The 23,743-nt window shown below is 38.2% G+C and overlaps 1 protein-coding gene across 1 annotated transcript in view; it reads right to left on the reverse strand.

Annotated features, from left to right (window-relative positions):
• Nucleotides 1-14,179, reverse strand: part of CngA (Cyclic nucleotide-gated ion channel subunit A) — a 231,406-nt gene extending 217,227 nt beyond the window's left edge. The window contains exons 1-2 of the mRNA XM_067776120.1: nucleotides 13,304-14,179; nucleotides 9,924-10,758 (exon numbers count right to left, since the gene is read on the reverse strand). Of these exons, the coding sequence (XP_067632221.1) occupies nucleotides 9,924-10,758; nucleotides 13,304-13,407 (939 nt within the window). The 5' untranslated portion in view covers nucleotides 13,408-14,179. The remainder of the gene's footprint in view (nucleotides 1-9,923; nucleotides 10,759-13,303) is intronic.
• Nucleotides 14,180-23,743: the final 9,564 nt, after the last annotated feature.

Here is a 23,743-nt window from a genome sequence, read left to right on the forward strand (position 1 = left end):
GGCGATATCTCGAAACGGCGTCCACCTATGGAACTAAGGATTACTCCCTTTTAAAATACTCATTAACACCTTTCTTTTGATACCCATATTGTACAAACAAATTCTAGGGTCACCCCTGGTCCACCTTTATGGCGGTATCTCGAAACGGCGAACACATATGGAACTAAGGATATATCCCTTTTAAAATACTCATTAACATCTTTCATTTGATACCCATATCGTACAAACGCATTCTAGAGTCAACCCTGATCCACCTTTATGGCTATATCCCTAAATAGCGTCCACCTATAGAACTATGGCCCACTCCCTCATAAAATACTTTTAAGACCTTTCATTTGATATCCATATTGTACAAATAAATTCTAGAGTCAACCCTGATCCACCTTTATGGCGATATCCCTAAATGGCGTCCACCTATAGAACTTTGGCCCACTCCCTCATAAAATACTCTTTAATGCCTTTCATTTGATACACATGTCATACAAACACATTCCAGGGTTTCCCTCGGTTCATTTTCCTACATGGTTATTTTCCCTTATGTTGTCACCATAGCTCTCAACTGAGTATGTAATGTTCGGTTACACCCGAACTTAACCTTCCTTACTTGTTAGAAATAACTAGATAAGAATTTGGAAATTTGGAGTTTTTTTTTCCGTAAATTGAAAAACAGCAAAGCGAGCAGACAGCGGGGCATTCTTATGGCTGAGTAGATAAAGGCACTTGCCTTTACACTAGTACAAAGTATGAATGTTGGAGATTTCGAGATCAATACTCAGCTTCCCAAAAACCAACTGCTGAAGAAGTGAAATTCAGAAACACATCCTAGTAACACTTGTAATGATGTTGTTGTTTGTTTTGTGTGCTTAATAGTGTTACAAGGCTGCGCAATAATACATATATATGGTTCTATTCTGAACTAATTTTTCTTCGAGTTATGGCTCCCTAAACATAGAAAATTGGTTAGTCATAAAGTGGGCGGTACCACGCCCATTTTTCAAAATTTGAATTTTTTCCTATTTGTTGTTACAAATCCACTTGGGAAATGAAATACCATTGATATAAAGCTCTTTTTTGCAAAGATGTAGTTTATTTTATACGCCCATGACTCTTTTAAAAATCTTTTATACAAAAGTGGGCGTGGTCCTTAACCGAGTTCGTTAATTTTTCTTCGAAGCATTCCTTATAATAAAGGCAAACACTCTGCCGAATTTTGTTACGATAGCCTTAACGATTTTTGATTTATGATTAATAATATTTGTAAATTTGGAGGCGGCCATCGTGGTGTGATGATAGCGTGCTCCGCCTACCACACCCTATGCCCTGGGTTCAAACCCCGGGCAAAGTAACATAAAAATTTTAGAAATAAGGTTTTTCAATTAGAAGAAAATTTTTCTAAGCGGTGTCGCCCCTCCGCAGTGTCTGGCAAGCGCTCCGGGTGTATTTCTGCAATGAAAATCTTTCAGTGAAAACTCATCTGTCTTGCAGATGCCGTTCGGAGTCGGCATAAAACATGTAGGTCCCGTCCGGCCAATTTGTAGGGAAAATCAAGAGGAGCACGACGCAACATGGAAGAGAAGCTCGGCCTTAGATCTCTTCGGAGGTTATCGCGCCTTACATTTATTTATTTTTTTAATATCTGTAAAATTGATTTTATCACATGTAGGCGGTGCCACACCCATTTTGAAGAAATTTTTCAAATTTTTGTCAAGAGTCTTTGCATATCAGTCCACACGTAAAATTGCCACATTCTAGGAGTATTATTTAGAAATAATCAGGTTTTTTGTGTTTTCCAAATTGTTATATATATAAAAAGTAGCGTGGTTATCATCCGATTTCCCTAATTTTCAATAAAAATCTATTCCGCGTTCCGATAAACTCGTGTACCAATTTGGTCAAGATATCTCAATATTTACTCAAGTTATCGTGTTAACGGGCAGACCGACGGACGGGCATGGCTCAATCAAATTTTTATACTCAGCTGAGCAGAGCTCACAGAGTATATTAACTTTGTTCGCATAACAGTAATCCGTAACGGCATAAACTAATCGAGATAGATATAGACTTCTATATATCAAAATGATCTGGGTGAAAAAAGAAATTCATTTAGCCATGTCCGTCTGTAAACACGATAACATGAGTAAATTTTGAGTTATCTTGATGAAATTTAGTATGTATGTTCCTGGGCGCTCATCTCAGATCGCTATTTAAAATTAACGATATCGGACTACAACCACGCCCACTTTTTCGATATCGAAAATTTCGAAAAACCGAAAAGTGCGATAATTCATTACCAAAGACGGATAAAGCGATGAAACTTGGTAGGTGCGTTGACCTTATGACGCAAAATAGAAAATTAGTAAATATTTGGACAATGGGTGAGCCACCGCCCACTTTTTAAAGAAGGTAATTTAAAAGTTTTGCAAGCTGTAATTTGCCAGTCGTTGAAGATATGATGATGAAATTTGGCACGCACGTTACTCCTATTACTATATGTGTGCTAAATAAGAATTATCAAAATCGGATGACAAACACGCCCACTTTAATTTTTTTTTTTTTAAGTCAAATTTTAACAAAAAATTTTAAATCTTTGTATATAAGTAAATTATGCCAACATTCAACTCAAGTAATTATATGGTGCAACAAAATACAAAAATAAAAGAAAATTTCAAAATGGGCGTGGCTCCGCCCTTTTTAATTTGATTGTTCTAGAATACTTTTGATGCCATAAGTCTCCAAAACTCTCAGCTGAGTATGTAATATTCGTTTACACCCGAACTTAGCCTTCCTTACTTGTTTTTCTATATTGATGATTTCAAAGTCAAATATGGAAGTCTATAGCTATCTCGATTCCTTTATACCTGTACAACCAACCGTTATCCAATCGATGTTATAATACCCTGTGTATAAGTACAGCTGGGTATAAAAACAATTGTATTAAGCAATTTGCGCATGTCTCGCTAACTAAATACAGATAATAATATTTTGCAATCCCTATGATAAAATTAAAAACTCGAAGTTCAGCAATAATATATCTTTATATAAGGACACATTTTTCGCTGATTAGTGTGCATTTATATAAAGGAAATGCTTAACATTTTTTAATTTTCTTTTTATTCTTTTATATTTTTTTGTACAGTGAATTCTCAAAGCCTTGCATCAAGTAGTGCAGCATTTCATAAAATATATCTTACTTGCTTTCTTTTACGATTTTCAATTTGATTGAAATAACTGCAGAAGGCAGCAAGCCAAAATTCCACAAATGCATACACACACAAACACACGCTAATACCGAGTTCAGCTTACACAATCCTAAATTGGTCTAGAAATGGTAGCGAACTTCTTGAAGTGAACTTGGCTGTCAGTCAGCTATAATAATATTACAAACAGGAAAGTGCCGGAAATTGCATTCCAAATAAAGTGGAAGATGGCAATACAATAATGAAATGCAGAAATTTCAAGAATAATATCCAAGTGCAAGACAATACGGCAGATTTCTTATTTTTTTTTAGAATTTTTAAATGCGCATTGATGTTTTGTTATTTTTTGTTTTATGCTCTTTATTTTTCTATGCCGCATTGTTTGATGTTGTCTTTGTGCTGAAATTCCTTCCTTAACGAATATACCCTGCAGCCAAAAACCAAAGTAGTCAGCAAACATTCTAGTTCATTGACTAAAACTTTGTGGGTCTATTCAAACTAGTCAGCTTTTGAATAATTAATTGACTAGAATTTTTTGAGGCTATTGAATGGTTTGAGCTATTTGAATGGTTCGTTGATAAGAATTTGGTCTGTCGGAATCGAGAAAATGCTGCAGCGCTTTCTGACGGCGTTTTTGAATGCATACTTCAGTTAACAAATCTAGATGTTATACAAACCAACTGGCACATAAACACAAGCATGTCACCTCACACCTCGTCGTTACTTCTGCAGATTACAGAATGTATGGCGAAACCTTCTAAATCAATAGGCCAAGACGGAATAGCTATGGCGATGCTGAAACACCTTGAGAATTTGGGCATCAACTACCTAACGCATGTTTTATACTCGTTGTTGTTGTTGTTGTAGCGACAACGTTACTCCCCGAAGGCTTTGGGGAGTATTATCGATGTGATGGTCCTTTGTCGGATACAGATCCGGTACGCTCCGGTAACACATCACCCGACCAACTCGAGAACGATTTATGTGGCCACACTAAACCTTCGGGCTATCCCTCCCTCCCCACCCCCAAGTTTCATGGGGAGCTTGGGGTCGCCAGAGCTCATCTGTTAGGGAAATGGGATTCGCCGCTCGAAGGTTAACAATTGGGTAGGAGAAGCTATATATTGCGCTGCACAACCCCTTGAATCCCTTTTCTACTCATCGTCTTTGCTTTTGTTATTCCAGATTAACGGAGAATGGAAAGGATAACCCTACTACCTCGTTGGAAACCGTTTTCCTTCCCTGATTTACACGCAAGCCACCGCTAAGCCAGCCATCAGCATGACTTCGGTAAAATGCATATCACTACGATCACGCTTAACGTCATTAACAACCAGACTAATGGCGAACTAAACCACCCAAAACTACATTATAGAACGTTGTTCGTGGCACTTGAACTGACAAAAGCTTTTTAAACAGTCAACTATCGCACACTACTCCAACACACGTAAGGTTCCCACTTCATTCTTGTCTAAAAAGATGGACCTCAAATTACCTGAGTAGTTGGCAAGCATCGGTTCAATAAAGGAGCGAAACCTCAAAACGTAGAAGAATTAAATAAGGGGGTGCAGAGTAGCATCCAGTCCCTGCTGATGTTTAATTTGTAGATATCAAATCTCCCTTCTCCACCAGAACGAGCTACCAACATATCTTATGGCGATGTCTACACGATAATGGCAACTGTCTCTAGCCTCTCAATAGATGGATAAGTTTAAAAATGAATAGTTATCTACCTAGTCTTTCTGTTTTTTCACCTGCCGCGATCTGAAACTATTGCCGTTTAAGTCCACAGTCACTCTGTTTAAGGCGTGGAATTCACCTCAATGGCGTTACGGTGACATGCATTCAAACAAAGATCTTAGCGGTGATGTTCGATTACACTCCCACTTTCACGGCGCATGCCTCCGAAATCGTATCTAAGATACAACAAAATCCTGAAGTCACTTGCCAGCAGCACAACTTACAAAGCAATTGGTCGATCGCTCATGTGATACGCATTATCGATTTGGCTGCCTGACTTAAAAACAAGTAAGGAAGGCTAAGTTCGTGTGTAACCGAACATTACATACTCATCTGCCAAATTAAAGCTGGCAAAACTTTTAAATTACCTTCTTTTAAAAGTGGGCGGTGCCACGCCCATTGTCCACCTACCAAGTTTCATCGCTTTATCCGTCTTTGGCAATGAATAATCGCATTTTTTCGGTTTTTCGAAATTTTCGACATGGAAAAAGTGGGCGGACTATATTTCGTTCATTTTAAATAGCGATCTGAGATGAGTGCCCAGAAACTTACATACCAAATTTCATTAAGATACCTCAAAATTTACTCAAGTTATCGTGTTTACGGGCAGGCGGACGGACGGACATGGCTGAATGAATTTCTTTTTTCGCACAGATCATTTTGACATATAGAAGTCTATATCTATCTCGATTAGTTTATGCCATTACGGTGTACCGTTATGCCAACAAAGTTAAAAGAGCTTAACTTAACGAAACATAAAGAAATGCCATACAGATAGTTTTTGCTGAACTTTCACAAAGCGTGGTCGGCCTGACTTAAGAATAATACAATGGAAAAGGCTGCAGGCGTGCCAAATACTGCACTCAGACCTCTTCTTATAAACCTTGAACACCATCTAATTAGTGAGATAAATGAGCTTAACTAATAATAATGAAATGCCGTACATACAGTCTTTGCTGAATTGTCATATGGCGGGAGCGGGGAATCCCAGCAAACAACTGCTTGATCTATCCCTACCTCTCAGAGGGATATGGAAACATCTCCACAAGCACTACGATGAGATACGGCACCTACCAACTCAGCCGGTTTATACATATAAACATAAGAAGGCCCTAAGCCTAATACACACTGAGAAGGTAAATCCCATCGGCAGGTCCTGTCCGGCGAACGCTGTTATCAATATACAATTGCATAAACTAACTAATATGCCATCTGGTAAAACGCTGGTGCAGAGGCTGACTAGCATGTTAATTGGTATGACCCGGATGCATATACTGACTAGTATGGCATCTGGTACGTTTTTGGTGTATATAATCACTAGTTTACTTGATATTTCTTAGGATAACGCCGTGTTAAATATACTAATTGCTAATAAGAAAGAAGAAACAGAACTCTAACTAGTTGATGTTTTTGTCAATCTAGTATGCTTCTAGAATACAACGAGTTAATTTAACTGCAGGGTACGTATGTATTTATGTGTTCATTGGTTCGTCAACTTTTCTTTGTCCTTTTCAACGCTGAGTTAAGTGATTTTTTTTTTTACTTCTTTTGTTGTTGGTGAATTTTTCTTCAAAAAAACTGTGGTTGGAGATTGCTGTATGCTATGATTGTTTTAGTGAATTCTTTTAAGAATAGGACGAAAAATATCTTGGAAACGCTGTACTTAAATAAATCTACCTCGCTTTTGCACGGAAATATGAAATTTTCAACGAAAAGTCTTTTCGCAAAACATTACATGAGCAATGCATTGAAATATAATGTAAAGACGTCTAAGGTGAATCAATATTCCTTTTTTCTTCCTTTATACTAGTTTCGTTTGATTTTTTCCGCCCATTTTGGAGACTCTTGTATACAAAATTGGAGACTCCCACAATTTATTTTTGATTACCTTTCCGCAGAGATAGAGTCTTTAAACATGGAAAACAAATCGGAACCTCTTGCAAATTAAACGTGAGCGAAAAAAAACTATGCTTGGTGGTACAGGTATCGTGAAAATTTAAAAAAAAAGTCAGAGTCTCCTCAATTTGACTTTTTAATGTAACGACCACAAAAGTTGCGCAGAAGTTTACCAAAATGTGGTAAAAAATCATAAAATTGTAGTTAATATAGCTATAAATAAGCAACGAATGAATCAATTGATATATTTCTTACATGAAATTAAACTCTAAAATATTTACTTTCGTTTTGCATTCAAAATATCTTCTACCTCTCTAATATAACGAAATTTGTTAAAAAATAGTGACATTTTCTAAAACCAAAACAGTTTGTGTGTGTTTGTTCGCTGTGAAACAAATGCTCAAGCATGTGTTGAATATTGTAACTGGGGCTATGTAAGCCAATGTTAAAAACGGTTTCGAAAAAGGTCGAAAGTTTGAGAATATTTTACGAAAACTTCGAACTTTTTTTTTTAAGTTCTCAGAATTTTTTTGAGTATGTAGTTTCGTACCCCAATCAATTTTAATCCAAAAAGTACAATTTATAGATGTTTCAAAATTTCACTTTTTACCTTGGATAAAACATACTATCTGGCAATCAACTTCAACCTACCTGCTTATATAACTGAAGCAGACAAATATAACTTGTATTATAAGGGATTAAAATGCTATAACGAGCTACCAAATTATACCAAATCATGTAATGCCAATAGACTAAAACAAAAAATTGTATATTCATTGTAAAACACTACTAATTTAGTACTGTTTAGGCAGGTTTCAATAGCATCAACACAAATGTATGCCTGCTAAGTATTCTGATATAAAACGCCTTCCAAGCTCTTTCTCTTTCAAGCTCTCCTTGGCATACAATAAAAGTCGCCGAAGCACATACTGCAACGCAACACTTGATCATATCAGTGCATCGCCGTTAGGATGTCGCCTTCGTGCTTATTCGTAAATGGCCTTCATACCAGAGATAACTGGCATCAAAATAATGTTGGCATGATTCGGAGGTCTTCCACAGTTCAGCACTATACGGTAGGTCGTAGATATAACTAGGTTAGAATTATATTGTGGCGAATGTTGGCATCACTATGCTGTTAGTAAATAATCGCAACAATAAAACACAGCAAGCAGCGACACTTAAATATGTACAAGGCAAGGAAGAGATATCTCACACACACACATGTAGTCATCAGCCGAAGTAGTTACTCACACATACACTCGCATATACTACTTACTTACTTACTTACTTAATTGGCGCTTAACCGTCTAAACGGTTATGGCCGTCCAACAAGGCGCGCCAGTCGCTCCTTCGCTCCGCCAACCGGCGCCAATTGGTCACACCAAGGGAGTTTAAATCGTTTTCCACCTGGTCCTTCCAACGGAGTGGGGGCCGCCCTCTACCTCTGCTTCCATAGGCGGGTTCCGATAGAAACACTTTCTTGGCCGGAGCATCATCTTTCATTCGCATAACATGGCCTAGCCAGCGCAGCCGCTGCGTTTTAATTCGCTGGACTATGTTGATGTCTGCGTATAGCTCGTACAGCTCATCATTAAATCTTATTCGGTACTCGCCATCGCCAACGCGTAGAGGTCCATAAATCTTTCGAAGAACTTTTCTCTCGAACACTCCCAAAGCCGCTTCATCTGCTGTTGTCATGGTCCATGCTTCTGCCCCATATAGCAGGACGGGTACGATAAGTGACTTGTAGAGTATGATTTTCGTTCGCCGCGAGAGGACTTTACTTTTCAATTGCCTACCTAGTCCAAAGTAGCATTTATTGGCAAGATTGATTCTTCGCTGGATTTCAGTGCTGATGTTGTTGCTAGTGTTGATGCTGGTTCCCAAATAAACGAAGTCTTTTACTATTTCGAAATTATGGCTGCCAACATTAGCGTGGTTGCCAAGGCGCATATGCGTTGACTCTTTGCTCGATGACAGCAGGTACTTCGTTTTGTCCTCATTCACCATCAAACCCATATAGCTAGTAGAAAAGCATAAACTACAAATATGCATATATATGGCTGGTAACCAAGCATTAGATACAACTGTTCGCGAAATTACTAGACCTCGAAAAAAATGGGTGAACGAGAAAACTGAGAGAATAAAGGCAGCGCAGGTTGAGGAATCAGTAATCAGTTTGATTTTAACACGCTTTCAGTGAAGCACGCAAGTAATTATGTTGTTAAGTATAATTGTACTACTCGCAAAGTAGTCTAAATAAAGACCATTTTTAAATACTGAATATTGGAGTTATGTATTCAACGTTTCAGCGATTAGAACGTTAGTAGAAGGTGAATAATAACCAGGATTTCCCTAATTTCATTAGAATATGTTCGTCTAGTTAACTAGATATAAGGTAGGCTTAATTAAGCTGCAATAAATAAATAAATAATAAATAATAAAACAACACGTAAGTAAAAAAGCATAGAAAGAAGAGTTTTGCAAGATTTCATCCCAATCAACATCTAGACATCTAGAAAAAAAAACTAAATACAATAAAGAAAGTAAGGTGGTCAACCCACGCGTTTGATACCCATTTAAGTATAGTATTATTATTATTACACTTTTGTTGTTGTTTTTTTTTTTTTTTTTTTTTTTTTTGCAAAAAGATTGCAACTTTGTAAAGTCATCCTCAATGGCAACTCATAAGCAGATCTTCTTGGAATGTAATACACGTAATACACCATTCAGGTACCAAAATTACATCGGATTTGGTTAAGATTTTACCGTAATAATAGTGAATATAGAAACATCTCACTTTTCTTCGAATTAAGTAACTAACTCGCTTGGATAGCAGATCTTACGAGGTCGAAAATATAAAAAACGAAAACATTTTTAATTTTAAAACGATATGGCAAGCCTTTCTCTACGTAACAGATTTTTTAAAGAACAGAAGTACGACAATCGTAGTTATCATAATTAAAGTTTTTCAGAGTGAAATTATCTTTTCACGTCTGTTCAAAGTGCTTCAACTTAAATAAACATACATTTTTACTTTATCTTTTAAGCGCATACAAACAAGTGAATGATGTAAACAAATCCTACCTGTGACATACGTTTCCCACTTTCCAATTCCAGGTAATCTTCTTCGACGCTATCATCATCCGGGCCGCTACTACCCACGCCTGGATCATCGTTTTCTCTGCTTCCACTCGCACCCGCATCACCACCCGCACCACCACCACTTGCACACGTGCTTGCCGCCATTTCCGCTTCTGTGACCACATCACGTGTCTTAGTGCCACGAAAATAACGTCGACCACGCTTTGCCGCCACATTCGCTAAACCAACTGTTTCATCATTATCGTCCACCCCACTGTCATCCACGAACATGCGATGCGCTTCTGCTCCACCGCCAACATCCTCTTCACGCATTATTTCGCCTACATGATTGGCAATTAGACGTTTACGTGTCGTTTTTGCTTTTGCGCCCTTATAAACGAATATATGTGTGTCCTTGTCATCGCCAGCGGTGAGAGGTGTGCATGGGGAGAGTGGAGAAAAAAGGCTTGTGCCATCTTCATCTATCGATGCGGTTGCATGTGTTATATGATGATGATTTTGGTGATTGTGATGGTTTGTTTGGTTGTTGTGGTAGCTATTATATGAAGGTAGTCGATGTAGAGCTGAAGCTGTCGCAACATGTGTGTGAAATGGTGGCGGACTGGCTGTTGATGCGGCGCTTGTACTGACACTTGGCAAGTTAGTTGAAATTTCGCTGGCATTGATGCTACTACGATGATGCGATTCATAGTAGGGTGCTGTTGTTGAAGTGGACGCGTAGGCGTATGTCGAGTGCGGATGTGTTGAACTCGTTGTTGAGTGCAATGGCAGCACATTGTGGCGGGCGGTCGAGCGATATGGCATTGAGCGGCCGACGCTGTAAATAGATGGTCAGTGTAAGATAGAGCAGGAGAAAGGTGCATTAGAAATTCTGGTACAATATATTTTTATAAGCTTAATATAGTACAAATAACTTTGTGCTCGAGTACAACCTAATATTATATACCCAGTAGTGGAAGCTTTAGTTATGCCGAATTATTATCTAAAGGTGGTACACTATGCTATTACCATGGTTTACAATATATACTCCTAAAAGCTCATCCTTTTGCTTTTTATTTTTGGAAGAAATTACACTTTATGAAAGTTCATGTTCATTTTACACTGTTAAAACTCAACTGGTTTGCCCGCATTTTGAAAATAAAAAAATTAAAATTTTTTTTTTTTTTTTAATTCTGCCGCCAGCATATTCCAAGAGACCAATTCATGGGATAATCCCTGTATGAAGGTAACACATTTGGTGAAGATAATACATATTCGGTTGTACTCGAGCATATTGACTCGACCTGAGACACGTCAAAGAAATCCCTATTGGATCAACGAACTTGCTGTGGACTAACTAAGAGGACAGAAAGGCGTTTTTATTGTTGTTATAGCGATATCTTCACGGTCTTGGAGAGTGTTATCGATGTTGATGGCCCTTTGCCGGTTATGCATCCGGAACGTTTTAGTAACAAGGACCATTAAGATATAAGCCCGACCATCGTGGTGATGTTTTAATATGATCACTTTGAACTTTCTAGGCCGAAACCCTAGGTCCATAAATAACTTCGATTCCCCAGACACTCACCTGTTAAAGAAACAGGATTTGCTACGGGTAGGTGAGGTTGGCAATTAGGTTGGGGAAGCTATAAATTGCACCGGCAATCCTTTAAAAAGTTTGCGCTGCACAATCCTTTGAATGAAAATGAATATATATTTCAAAAAGCTTAAAATGTTGAAAGCATCTGCCGAGCTAGGTGAGAGTCTTTGTCCCAAAATAACTATGGCCTCCTCGGTGCCAAGGCCCCGCTGAAGGGTAAGAGATGAGAACACTTAACTCCCATACGATGGTTTGTCTAAGTAGAAAGGTTTTGAACAGCCTAATTATATATTGCATAGAAATTGTTGAATAAATTGAGGTTATGATAACTTGTCTACAGACAAACTAGCCAGAAATGAAGAAAATTTATTTTGAATGGTACGAGCGAAGCAAGTCCAATGCTTTCCTCTGACTATTTGTAAACATTGGTTTAGGACGATTACTAGGAGCCCACTTGTAGAATAACTAAGCCTCACCTTGTATGGGACAAAGAACCGCATGCACGAAGGCTAAATTTCAGTATGCCTAAATCTGGCTATTTTAGTGTAATTTATGCTAAATCGGGCGTTACTTGGTGGACGTATTTTCTAGAAGGTGTTTCATAAATCCAACAACATACCATTCTAGATCAACCCGTATCAAGAAGTGAGCCCATGGGCTTTGCAAATATATAATTTTAAGATACCCTCTACAAAAAGGAATAATGCCAGGTTGAACCCTCTAAAGGTGCAACATACCGCGAAATTTTTTAGGATTGCACTTATCGCTTTTTTCAAATATTTTCATTTACTATAGCAAAACTTATGGCGCCATCTAGCATATTTACACATGAACATAAGGGTGGCCCTTCGAAGAGAACAAAATTGTTTTTAATTTCGATCTCACACCTAGAAAAATCCGAATAGCGCAAAAACAAATATAAGTCTTGTGCCAATCTATAAATATTAAGAGGTTCCGCAAAAAACTTGAAGTCCTGAAAAAGGACGAGTTTCAAGCATTTTATTTATTCATACATTTTATCCTAGAAATGTTTACTCCTTGTCAAAGCAGTTTTCATGTCCTTAATTCCTTGCATTTTTTAAATGACTTCACGAAAAGAAATTCTCAAAATTAAACAAATATCGGTAACGTTTTGACCTTGCAATTGAAATCTTATCACTTCTTCTATTTTATAACTTTTTTATTATTTGCTAAATTTTTGTAATTTTCAATGCGTTTGAAATCAAATTTTGTAGAGATTATTGATAACAAGCGAGAGACAATTCCGCGCACAGTAAATGAGCTAGGGTGGACCAAAGAAATGTAAAAATTCTGAAAAGCGCCTTACAAACATGCATAACTTCAACACATAACTACATACGAATTATGTGATGTGTGGAAGATAATATATGCGATAAGAAGGCAATTGGGAAAAACTTTACAACAACTAAGGCATGACGTAGCTGAATGCGTTTATAACCATTTTCAACTATCGTAGGATTGCGGGTTCAACTCCCACTCCCGGGAGAAAAGGCTTTGAAGAGATTTAGAAGGTATAATCGAAACAGCTGTCGCCTTGCCCGTCCTGATGTCACATTGTTTAAATTTTTTCCAAATTATAAAATAAATTTTTTTTTACGATTTCAAGCTGCGCATCCTTTTAATCTTTTTTGAATGGCCCAAAATTTTGTACATACCAATTTTAAGGCTATTTCAAAGTTTATAGGGCGGTGATATCGAGAATCGGAACACTTTGGAAAATAAGGCCCACCCTAATATACATACATAAATGAATAACACTTACTTGTAACCATATTTTGGTGATTCACTCTCATTGCGACGCCGCGAAGCGGACATCATCGCATTCGACCGTTCTCCACGGCTTGCTGCCATCATATACGTCCACATGATGATGAATCATGTCATTCGAAAGCGGGGGACTGAAATGAATTTGCTACTCCTTGTTTTTATATTTTTATGCGCTTATTTTTTTGGATATTTGTTTGTTTCCAAAAACAAATTTACAGCTGCTGCTCGTTGCTTCTGTTTTATCAGAGTTTTGTTTTAGTTCCCATCAACGACTCCCAAGCTTGTTCAATTTATAAACGCTCACTAACTAATCCGCTAGAAATAGCAAATTGATGGATTATCGAAGGTCACAAACTACTGTCGTCTATGGCTGTTAGCCATCAGGGCGGGCGTAGATGACTTGCACAAACACAAATATTTACAAACAAAGATAGCCTAAAAAACCACAAACTAAATGCTCATTTATTTTGACTAACGATTTTTTTATTTTGCGCTTTTGGTTATCCACATCCTACTTTGTTTGACCATAAATCTGGCTAAAAAAATTTTGTTATTTTAGTGTGCAATTTCTTTTAAATTTATTTTATATTTCTTCACTTTATTCGCTGATTTTGTTTTTTAAGTTTATCGCTTCTGAACTTTGCTCGTTTGAGGGTTTATTTAAAACTGTTTTTGATTAACGTTTTCGTTTGTGTGGTAACTTTTTATTTACATACTTTAATTTTTATTTGCATACTTATCTTTATTTCCCACACATACGGCAGTTCCGTTTCCATATTCAGGTAGTTGCTGCTGGCTGGAATATTTTCGCTTATCTACTTATAGGCGCTGACACTAAACTGCTGCTTTTATCAATCATTTCCGTGGTTCAATGGAATGTCAACTACCGTAATTAACCCTGAAAATAAATTGAATGGAAATGTGTTGATTAGCGCCTCAAGTCAAGTATGTGTGTAATTAGTAGTATTTTGAACGCTTAATTATGCGCAAGGTTGTTGTAGTGTAATCACTTATTTAAATCTTAGGATACGATAAACTCGTTTGAATAATCTCAGTTACAATTTTTGATTCTTGTAAGCTGTATGACGAATTGCTTATTTAGTCTTCTGATTTTGATAATAAACTACTGGATGAGCGGTCAGATAGATATGAACCAGCCGCGAAAATTGGCTCAGCCTCTTATCACATGGAAGTTTTACTCTGGGTCAGACTGTAGGTTTTGACTGGAGGTGGACGCTTAAACCAGAATGCGTAGTCCCTAGCTATATTCAATCTGGCACCAATGAAGGTGGAAACAAGTTCCAAATTATTTTCATCAATGTACGCTAGGTTCCAACAAGAGAGGAATGTAAGCTCATGTAGGTATTCCGACTGAATATTGCCTTATACGGTCACATGTTTATAAATAAGGCTTCGTCAGTGATAGGAGATGTAAGAATTACTTCTAAAATTTTATAAAAGGACAGAGATATTTTATAACATAGGTCCTGGTTTTTGATAGGAGTTTTCAGTTGGTTTGTTTGTGAAAATTTTGGTTATACTAGGACTCATTCAGTCTTCTATTCAGTCCATTGAGCGGATCGGGCAGTTCAGCTTTGCCCTTACTAACCCAACTCCAAGTCCAATGCAAATTGCGTTTTTTTTTACATTAATTCAAAGTTTAGGCTAGCTCGATCGGCGCAAGTGTTGGATTTTCCAAAACAAATCGATTTCGGTCATTGTGCAATAGTTAGGCTAAGAATTAGATGCGGTCTGATTTGAGTACTTGGTGAATACTTGGAAATCGCAATTTATGACTCCTAAGCAGCTGCAGCGACGACGAGGAGAGAGGAAACTCCTAACCCCTCTTAACTTTCTTGCACATTTAAAGGAGGAAACACTCTGTCAAAAAGTAAAATTTTTTAAGGTAAGATCTGGTTTCCGTTTAAATCGGTTTTCATTTCAAATTTTGGAAGCGTCTCCAAATTTAAATTCAACTTTTGATTTTTATTAGGGTTCATCACAACTTCTGGCACAACTTTTGGTTTTTATTTCGGTCATGTTTCGGATTACAGCTTCGTATAAAGTTTCGGTTTCAGCTTTTATTTTCGGTTCAGTTCGGTTCTATTTTTGTTTCAGTTTCATTTCCAGCTTGATTCAAAGATTCGGTTCGAGTCAGTATCATCTCCAGTTTCTTATCCAGTTTTAGCTCAACTTTCGGTTCCTATTATGGCACGTTTGAATTTTAGTTCCAATTAGAGTTCTAGTTTCACTTCTAGTTTTCGTACCGCTTTTGTTCCACTTTTGGTTTCACTTTCAGTTCTTGTTTCATTTCCAATTTCAGCTACGGGTTTTAATCTAATTTCGGTTTCAGCATTGGTTCTAAGATAGAGCATCGTTTTCAACTTCGTTTCTAGTTTCAGTTAAACTTTCATTTAGGTACCATATTCAGTGTTCGCTTTGGTGCCAGTTTTGTTTTCAGTTTCTCTTCGAGATACAGTTACAGTTCTGTACAAAACAAAGAAAGTAAGTTCTGGCTACATTTCGCCTCAAGTTCAGATTTCAGTATTGTTTTCATATTCGAACCCGGATTGGTTTACATTATCGGTTCAGGTTTGATTTCGGTACTGGTTTTTAAGTTTTAAGTTACGGTTAGTGTTTCTGTTCTAGTTTCTTTTAGTTCCACTTTTCATTTTAGCTCCGGTTGCATTTGAGACTCTAGTTCCCGTTACAATTTTACATCCAGCTTCGGTCACAGTCTTGATTTCATTTTCGGTACCAGTTTGGTTTAGAGTTTCTATACCAGTTTCGTCACAGTTCAATTATCAATTTCAGTTACCCTTTCATCTTCAGTTGACTGTCAGATTCCAGTTGCGTCTCAAGTTTGAATCTAGCTTTGGGTACAGCTTTGATTTCAGTTTAGGTAAAAGACACGGTTCAAGTTTCGGGTTCAGTCTCATTTTCCGTTTTGTTTTGATATACATTTTTGGTTCCAGTTTCGGTTCCAATTTCATTTCTTTCGCCAGATATACATAGTTTTAGTTGATTGTCGGATTTCTATGTCGGAATCAACTTCGTTTAGAAATGCAATTCTGGTTCCTGGTTAAGCTCCAAACTCGAAACATGTTTCTCCTTGTACCTCATTTTGGTTCTATTTTCGGTTCCGCATTCAATTTGTGCTGCAGATTTGTTTCACTATACAGTTCTGTTGCATGGTTTGGTTCCACTTTGCAAATGCGTTGTTAGCTTTAGTTTCAAATATATTTACCGTGACGGTTACAGTTTCAAATTCGCTTCCAAATTCATTTTTATTTATGCTTTGAAATACGTCTTTAGTTCAGTTTTCAGTTTATTCAGTTCTTGTTTCGGTACGGGTTCCGAGTTTGGTCTTGATTTCAAGTTCAGGTTGTATTGTGATTTTAGTTTTGTTCTAATTTCGGCTTCAGTTTGAATCGCTAAAAAGAGTTCTTACCACACGCTGACACAATCACTAATAAATATCTTGCACCGACCTTTCCAAGTTCATTTATTGAGAAAGCATGGTAGTAGCTTGAAAAAGAGTTAAACAATAAAGCCATTGCGGTGCCATAATTGGGCTATATGCTCTGACTATGCTACATACCAGGGATAGAGCAATGTTATTTAGTCAATAAATTTCGCTATTGCTTTTGTTTCGAATGATAACAGCTGCTGCCCTTCCTGCCACGGTAAGTGCCTTTTCAGCCCAATAGAGATAGCCTGTTTATGGACTGTGTTCCGAAAATATAGAAGACGATAAGAAAAGCATTTACGTCTACGTTCTTGATAATTTTAGTCAACTAACGAAGATGACCGAGAAGAACTTTCACTAGGAGTGCGACTTTTATGTGTATAAATCGATTGATTTGGTGATCAGTTGATTTTGGGAGGTCACCCTCAAGCTTATACACATTCTGGGACCTCCACTAAAATAAAACAAGTAGGTGTTAACCAAACGAAATTTTGTATAGAGTTCATATTAAAAAAATTAATATACTCAAATTTCTTTTTGGTACATCAGTTTTCTATAAAAAAAAAGAAATGAAGAGCAAGACCTTTGTTCAGTCAACTAAATTAATACAGCAGAAATTATCTTTCTGTGATATTATTAGAGCCTCAAAAACTCACTCTGCTGAATTTGACTTCTGAGGTTCTTGAGCTGGCCTTTGGAAAATATTAACTTTTATCATAATAAATGCAGTCGACATCTAAATAGAAGCAGTGCATATTACTGTCGTATGATGCTGTAACAACAACATAAACTACAACAACAACTACATTTTTGTTTTTTCATCCTTTGAAGCGAGCGACTACACAAAATCCAAGAATGTTGAAAATTTAGAACGCTTTGTTGGTTCTTGTCTTCATTTCGCATGGTTTAACATTAGTTGACAGCACATTAGCAGTGTAAATGCAGTATAAATGTGCATCAACTAAAAACCTTAAATGTGTACTAAGAGCAACAACAACAATCAAAATTATGTAGAAAGAAAATGTTTTATTCAGGAAATTTGGTAGAATTATAAAAATATTTATATTTGTGTGTGAATCTGTGTGGCTGCTGGCACGAGTTTAGGTATGGCACACAACGTTTGTTGGCAGTAACAGTACAATGAAAGAAGATAAAACAACTAAGGTTAGTACTGTTTGCAGCTGTGCCATAGACCTCATACCATTCATGAATCAAGAAGAACAATAATCTGCTCAAACTTTATAGATATATGTTGTGACAAATTTTGGGGACTTCTTGATAATTATGCATAATAATAAATAACTCCAATATTTGCAATACTGATGATCTTTATGTAGACTACTTTGGGAGTAGTACTTCAAAATGTCAATTATACTTCACTTATAACGTGTTTATATCAAACTGATTCCTTATTCCTCAGCTTAAGCTGATTTTATACTCTCGGATAACTTCAACACATAACACATAACACCTCGTTAACCTATTTCTCCTAAGGTCTGGAATTTTCGCGAATAGGTGCTTATTTATGTCTCATTTATGTGTCTGATATTTACGTTTCTCTTCTAGTTATATGCGTGTGTATGCGTGAGTAACAACTTCTGCTGTCTTAGCTGCTGCCTACATTTGTGTATGTAAAATATTACACAGCCCCATAGAAAAAAGTGGAATGATCAACGGAGGAGACAGGTCAATTCTATTGGATTTTTGGACGCTGAACATGAATCCGTTGCAATAATTCAAAAGTTAGCTCTTGTTTTTTTTTCTAACCTCGAAAACTCCCGTTTTTCGTGTTTTTGAGACGAAAAACGGTAGTTTTTTGAAGTTAGAAAAACACAAGAGCCAACTTTTGCATTCTGACAACGACTTTGTGTCCAGCGACCAAAAATCCATAAGAATTGAGCTGTCTCCTTCGTTGAACATCACAATTTTTTTCTGTGGGGCTGTGTTATTTTTGCTGTTAGATTTTATGTTTACAAGTACATATGTGTGGCTGCTTGCTTTATAGTTGTTGTGCATTTATTTAGTAGCAGCATAATCATGTATAGAACTGCTAATATTCGCTACAATATATAACTGTTGGGGATTGCACTGCGACCAATGATCTATTGTGACGTCATGTTCTTCACAGCACCTAATCCGATCGGATTCCTTTAGTGAATGCAAGTTGTTCCCTTGGTTTTGTATGTGCAGAAACTCTGGCCATGGCGAGCCCAAAAACGTAGCCCCACGTCTTCAAATTGCTTCGCATTTGAAGAGGATGTGTTCGGCCGGGCCGCTGCTCAATCACTAAAACGGCAAGCATCACTCATTGTATTCCCAATTTTCGCTTTTGGCTGTTAAGTCTGCAAAGTTTTGTAAGAAAACCCGTAAATATTCTTAGTTTATTTATGGAGAGGCCTTTGTTCGCTACGTAGCGATTTGTCCAACAGCTCCCAAGCACCAGTGTTTTTCTCTCATTTTCCTCCCTTACAGCAACATATTGTTACGAATGTTATCAACACTAAGGGGTACTGCCATCTCTACGCCGATGCTAAGCAGTGACGTGAATGCACATCAATAATTTAATAATTTTGTCTACACCTATGTACGTACACGCAGCGGAGAAGGGATGCACACACACATGCAGATATGTTATCTGAGATGCTCCTAAAGGTATGCAATTGTAATTGTGGAAGTGTCGCTCACACATACAAGCGCATGGGGTATGGGAGAAGCTATAAAAATTATACATCTGTAGTTGTAGCTGAGAAATTTATAACTAACTAGTAAGTTCTGGAATTAGAAAAGCCTAGAAATATGCAACGAGGAGGTCGGACAGTATAAGTGTTATTGTGATGTACTTTAATAAAGACCATTTTTCCATTATTCAATATTGGAGTTATTTATTCAACGGGTTAGCGATACGAACGTTGGCAGAAGATTGCAAATAAGGGGAATTGCAGTAAATTCGTTACAATTGGTGTCAGAAGAGGAATTGTTGAATAAATTCCGAAGACTTCGAATACAACTTGGACATGCCAAAGTTAAGTGAATTGAAGATCCAGCAACTGAAGAAGGAGTTGGAAAGCCGTAGATTGAATACAACTGGCATTAAACTAGAACTTCAAGAACGATTACGACAGGCAATTGAGTTAGAAGATTTTGATGACGTGGAAGAGTTTGACTTTCATCTTGATAGCGAGGAAACAACAAAAATGGAAGAAACACCGCAGACAGTTACGAGCACAGACTTGAACATGATATTGGCTGCAATATCTGCACAAACATCGAAAGTAACATCAATATGATCCCCACTGGAGGCATAGGAGGCACGCGGTTCAGAAATGTCGTCATAAATGTCATCTCAACTGGAATCACAAGAGACACGCATTACATCCAAGATGGAATCTCAACTGGAAGAACAGAAAACATATATGGCATCCCAACTGGAAGAGCAAAAGACATATATGGCATCTCAGTTGGCTGAGCAGTTGAAAGCACAGGAGGCTCGCATATCATCGCAGCTGGAAGCAAAGTAGATAAGGGTAACATCGAAGCTGGAGGCCCAGGATACAAAAATTTTACAGTTTGAGAAAAAAATCGAAGCCGAGGTGGATGCTTTGAGAGGACGTATCGAGCAGTTGCAACTAAATCGCCCAGCAGATTCAACGAGTAATCCAAAGGTAAGAACTCCATCTTTTGACGGTCCTGTTCCTTTCCATGTGTTCAAGCTACAATTTGAGAAGACTGCAGCAGAGAACAACTGAAATTCGGAAGATAAAGTTGCTGCACTGTTCGTGGCATTGAAGGGGCCAGCAGCCGAAAACCTACAGACGATTCCCGAAGGAGAGCGGAACAATTATGAAGCATCGATGGCTGCTGTAGAACGACGTTATGGAAGCGAGCAGAGAAAACAGATATTCCAAATTGAGTTGCAAAACCGTTACCAGAAACCAAATGAGACATTGCAGGAGTTTGCTTCAGATATTGAAAGATTGGCTCATCTTGCAAATGCGGACGCACCCGTGGAATACACTGAAAGGGTAAAAATCCAGAGCTACATAAATGGCATACGAGATGTGGAAACGAAGCGGGCTACATATGCGAATCCAAAACTAACATTCGCAGAAACGGTATCACATGCTCTGATTCAGGAAACAGAGTCGCTTCTGTGTAAGCCAGTTTTCAAAGCACGCCGTGTGGAAGTAGAAATGCCAGAGCGGGTAGACGCAATATTGGAGGCGCTGAAAGGATCGCAAAAGTGGAGTGAAAGAGTTATCAAATGCTCCAAATGCCGGAAGCCCGGTCACATTGCACGTCATTGCGATCTTGGTCCTGGTAGTTCCAACTTGGGTGGCCGTAAACGCAAAGCTGGAGGAGATGAGCAAGAGCGTGCCAGATGTAAAAATCGAGAGCTAGCTCCAGCTATTGAATGTCCTGTGATATCTGTGTCGCAAATTGGAAGGAAATCAAGCAGTCTTACCGTCAAAGGGAACGTGGATGGCAAGGAGCATGTACTGACTGTAGATGCGGGCGCATCTCATTCCTTGATTCGATCTGATTTAGTCAACAGGAGAATAAAACCGTTACCTGGAGCAAGGTTGCGTACGGTTACAGGAGAGTATAACCAAGTCCAGGGAGAAGTGATATGTGAAGTCCTAATTGGGAAAGTCATGGTTCTACACAAATTCGTTATGGCGGAGATCGTTGATGAAGTCATATTGGGAGTGGACTTCTTAGTTGACCATGACATCAGGATCGATATGCCAAGAAATATTATGCGCTATGAGAACAAGGATATGCCACTTAACTTCAGTTTGGAAGAAGGGTTCAGCAGTAATCGAGTGCTGGTGAAAGAGATCCGACAAAAACCGCAAAGGTCATAGGTAGCAGATCGGGCAAGGGTTGATGGAACGAATGGGTCAATGAAATCAAAACCGAAGTACCTGTGAGAGAAACAGTGGCATTGAAAAGCCCTAACGGACGTACTAAAACGAAGAAAAGAATTTCGCAAAAAGAATGCAAGGGTGATTTCAAGCCAAGGCGTCGGAACGATATTGATTATGCAAAGCAAATCCGTCCAGTGCAAGCTCTACGAAGTAGTTCATTGGCCAAACAAGAGAGTGTGAAGGAATGAACCAGGATAATGAGTAGTAAGATGAAATACAGGTACGACAAGGAAAATAATTCGGAAGGTTTCCGGGAGGCAGATTTGGTACTGCTATAAAACCCTCACCGGCGGAAAAGTGTTCCATCCAAATATCAGTGCAGTGGGGAAGGCCCGTACAGAGTTGTGAAGAGGATTAGTGATGTCATCTACCGCATAAAAATAATTGGGAAACCACAAAATAGAAGGGTGGTTCATTTGGAGATGCTAGCAGTGTTTAGATTGAGAGATTTGTCTGATCGTGACGATCAGACTTAGGTGGAGGGCAGTGTTACGAATGTTAGCAACACTAAGGGGTACTGCCAACTCTATGCCGATGCTAAGCAGTGACGTGAATGCACATCAATAATTTAATCATTTTGTCTATGTACGTCCACGCGGCGGAGAAGAGATGCACAAACACATGCAGATATCTTATCTGAGATGCTCCTAAAGGTATGCAATTGTGATTGTGGAAGTGTCGCTCACGCATCCAAGCGCATGGGGTATGAGAGAAGCTATAAAAATTATACATATGTAGTTGTAGAAATTTATAACTAACTAGTAAGTTCTGGAATTAGAAAAGCTTAGAAATATGAAACGAGGAGGTCGGACAGTATAAAAGGGCGACAACAGTGGAGGCGAGAGATCAGTTTCATTTAAGCTATCAGTCAGTTTGGTTATTAAGCAAGCTAGTTGCCAAGTATAAGTGTTATTGTTTAATAAAGGCCATTTTTCCATTATTCAATATTAGAGTTACTTATTCAACAGTTTAGCGATACGAACGTTAGCAGAAGATTGCAAATAAGGGGAATTGCAGTAAATTCGTTACAATATACTCCTTAATTTCCAGTCAGCCAACTGGCAGATATCACTCCAACCCAATCGATTGCACAGTCAATGCTTCCCCCGCTCGACTATCTTCCCGCTCATTACCCTCCGCGGGATGAAATAACCTTTTCTTTGTACGATATTTACTTGGCCATACTAAGTTAGGTTAGGTCAACCATACTATGTAGGGTTCGTTGCGCCAACTGCTTTATGGCTGCATGTAGAGGGGTTTGATAATACACACGTTAAATGTTATAGTTTCGCTAGCGACTGTCAAGTTGTTAATCAAGTTGTTCTCGATGGCCAGGTTAACGGGTCATAAGTTTTAATGACTATTACTATTATGGTATACATCCACCTCAGAACAAGTGGGCTGAAGCCCATGATTTGCCTGTCAGACATTTGCACACCATTGTGAACATTGTGTCCTTGTGTATTTGACATGGAATCAAAGTGTTGCTTCCATAAAAGTATGGCACCAAAGATGACGGCCAAGTTCTTTACTTCGGTACCAAATGCAGTGTCACGCCATCTAAAGTTATAGCTGTAAGGCCGGTATGACTTTTCTCTTAGTGAAAGGGAATATTCTGTTAATGAAAGGGACTATGGACATCTTTAAGGGGTTGCTGCTAAGCCCCATATCGGAGCTCCACCTCCACAACAGGTGTGCGAGGATCCCTTGTTGGGGACAACCTTTCGTGGTGTTGACCGGAACTGCTCTTTTCGCTACCCTGGATTTCTGCTATTCTCGTTCAAAGGAAAATGTCTACCCATCTTTGGATAGCCTCTTAATTTTTCGCCTTTGCAGCGCTATACTAACGCTGTGAGACGTATTAACGAACGAACCTGGATGTCAAGAAACGTGCAGAACAAAGACGAAGTGTGGGATGAGCAGATGCGCTTGCTGTATTAGCGATGAATAATTGCCATCTACACCCGGAGATCTGCACTTCTCAAAAGATTCCACATTGACTGTATACACTAAAAAAGCGATTGGACAAGTGAAAGTC

The sequence above is a fragment of the Eurosta solidaginis genome, chromosome 3, assembly GCF_040869045.1.
Source record: "Eurosta solidaginis isolate ZX-2024a chromosome 3, ASM4086904v1, whole genome shotgun sequence".
In the NCBI taxonomy this organism is placed as follows: Eukaryota; Metazoa; Arthropoda; class Insecta; order Diptera; family Tephritidae; genus Eurosta; species Eurosta solidaginis.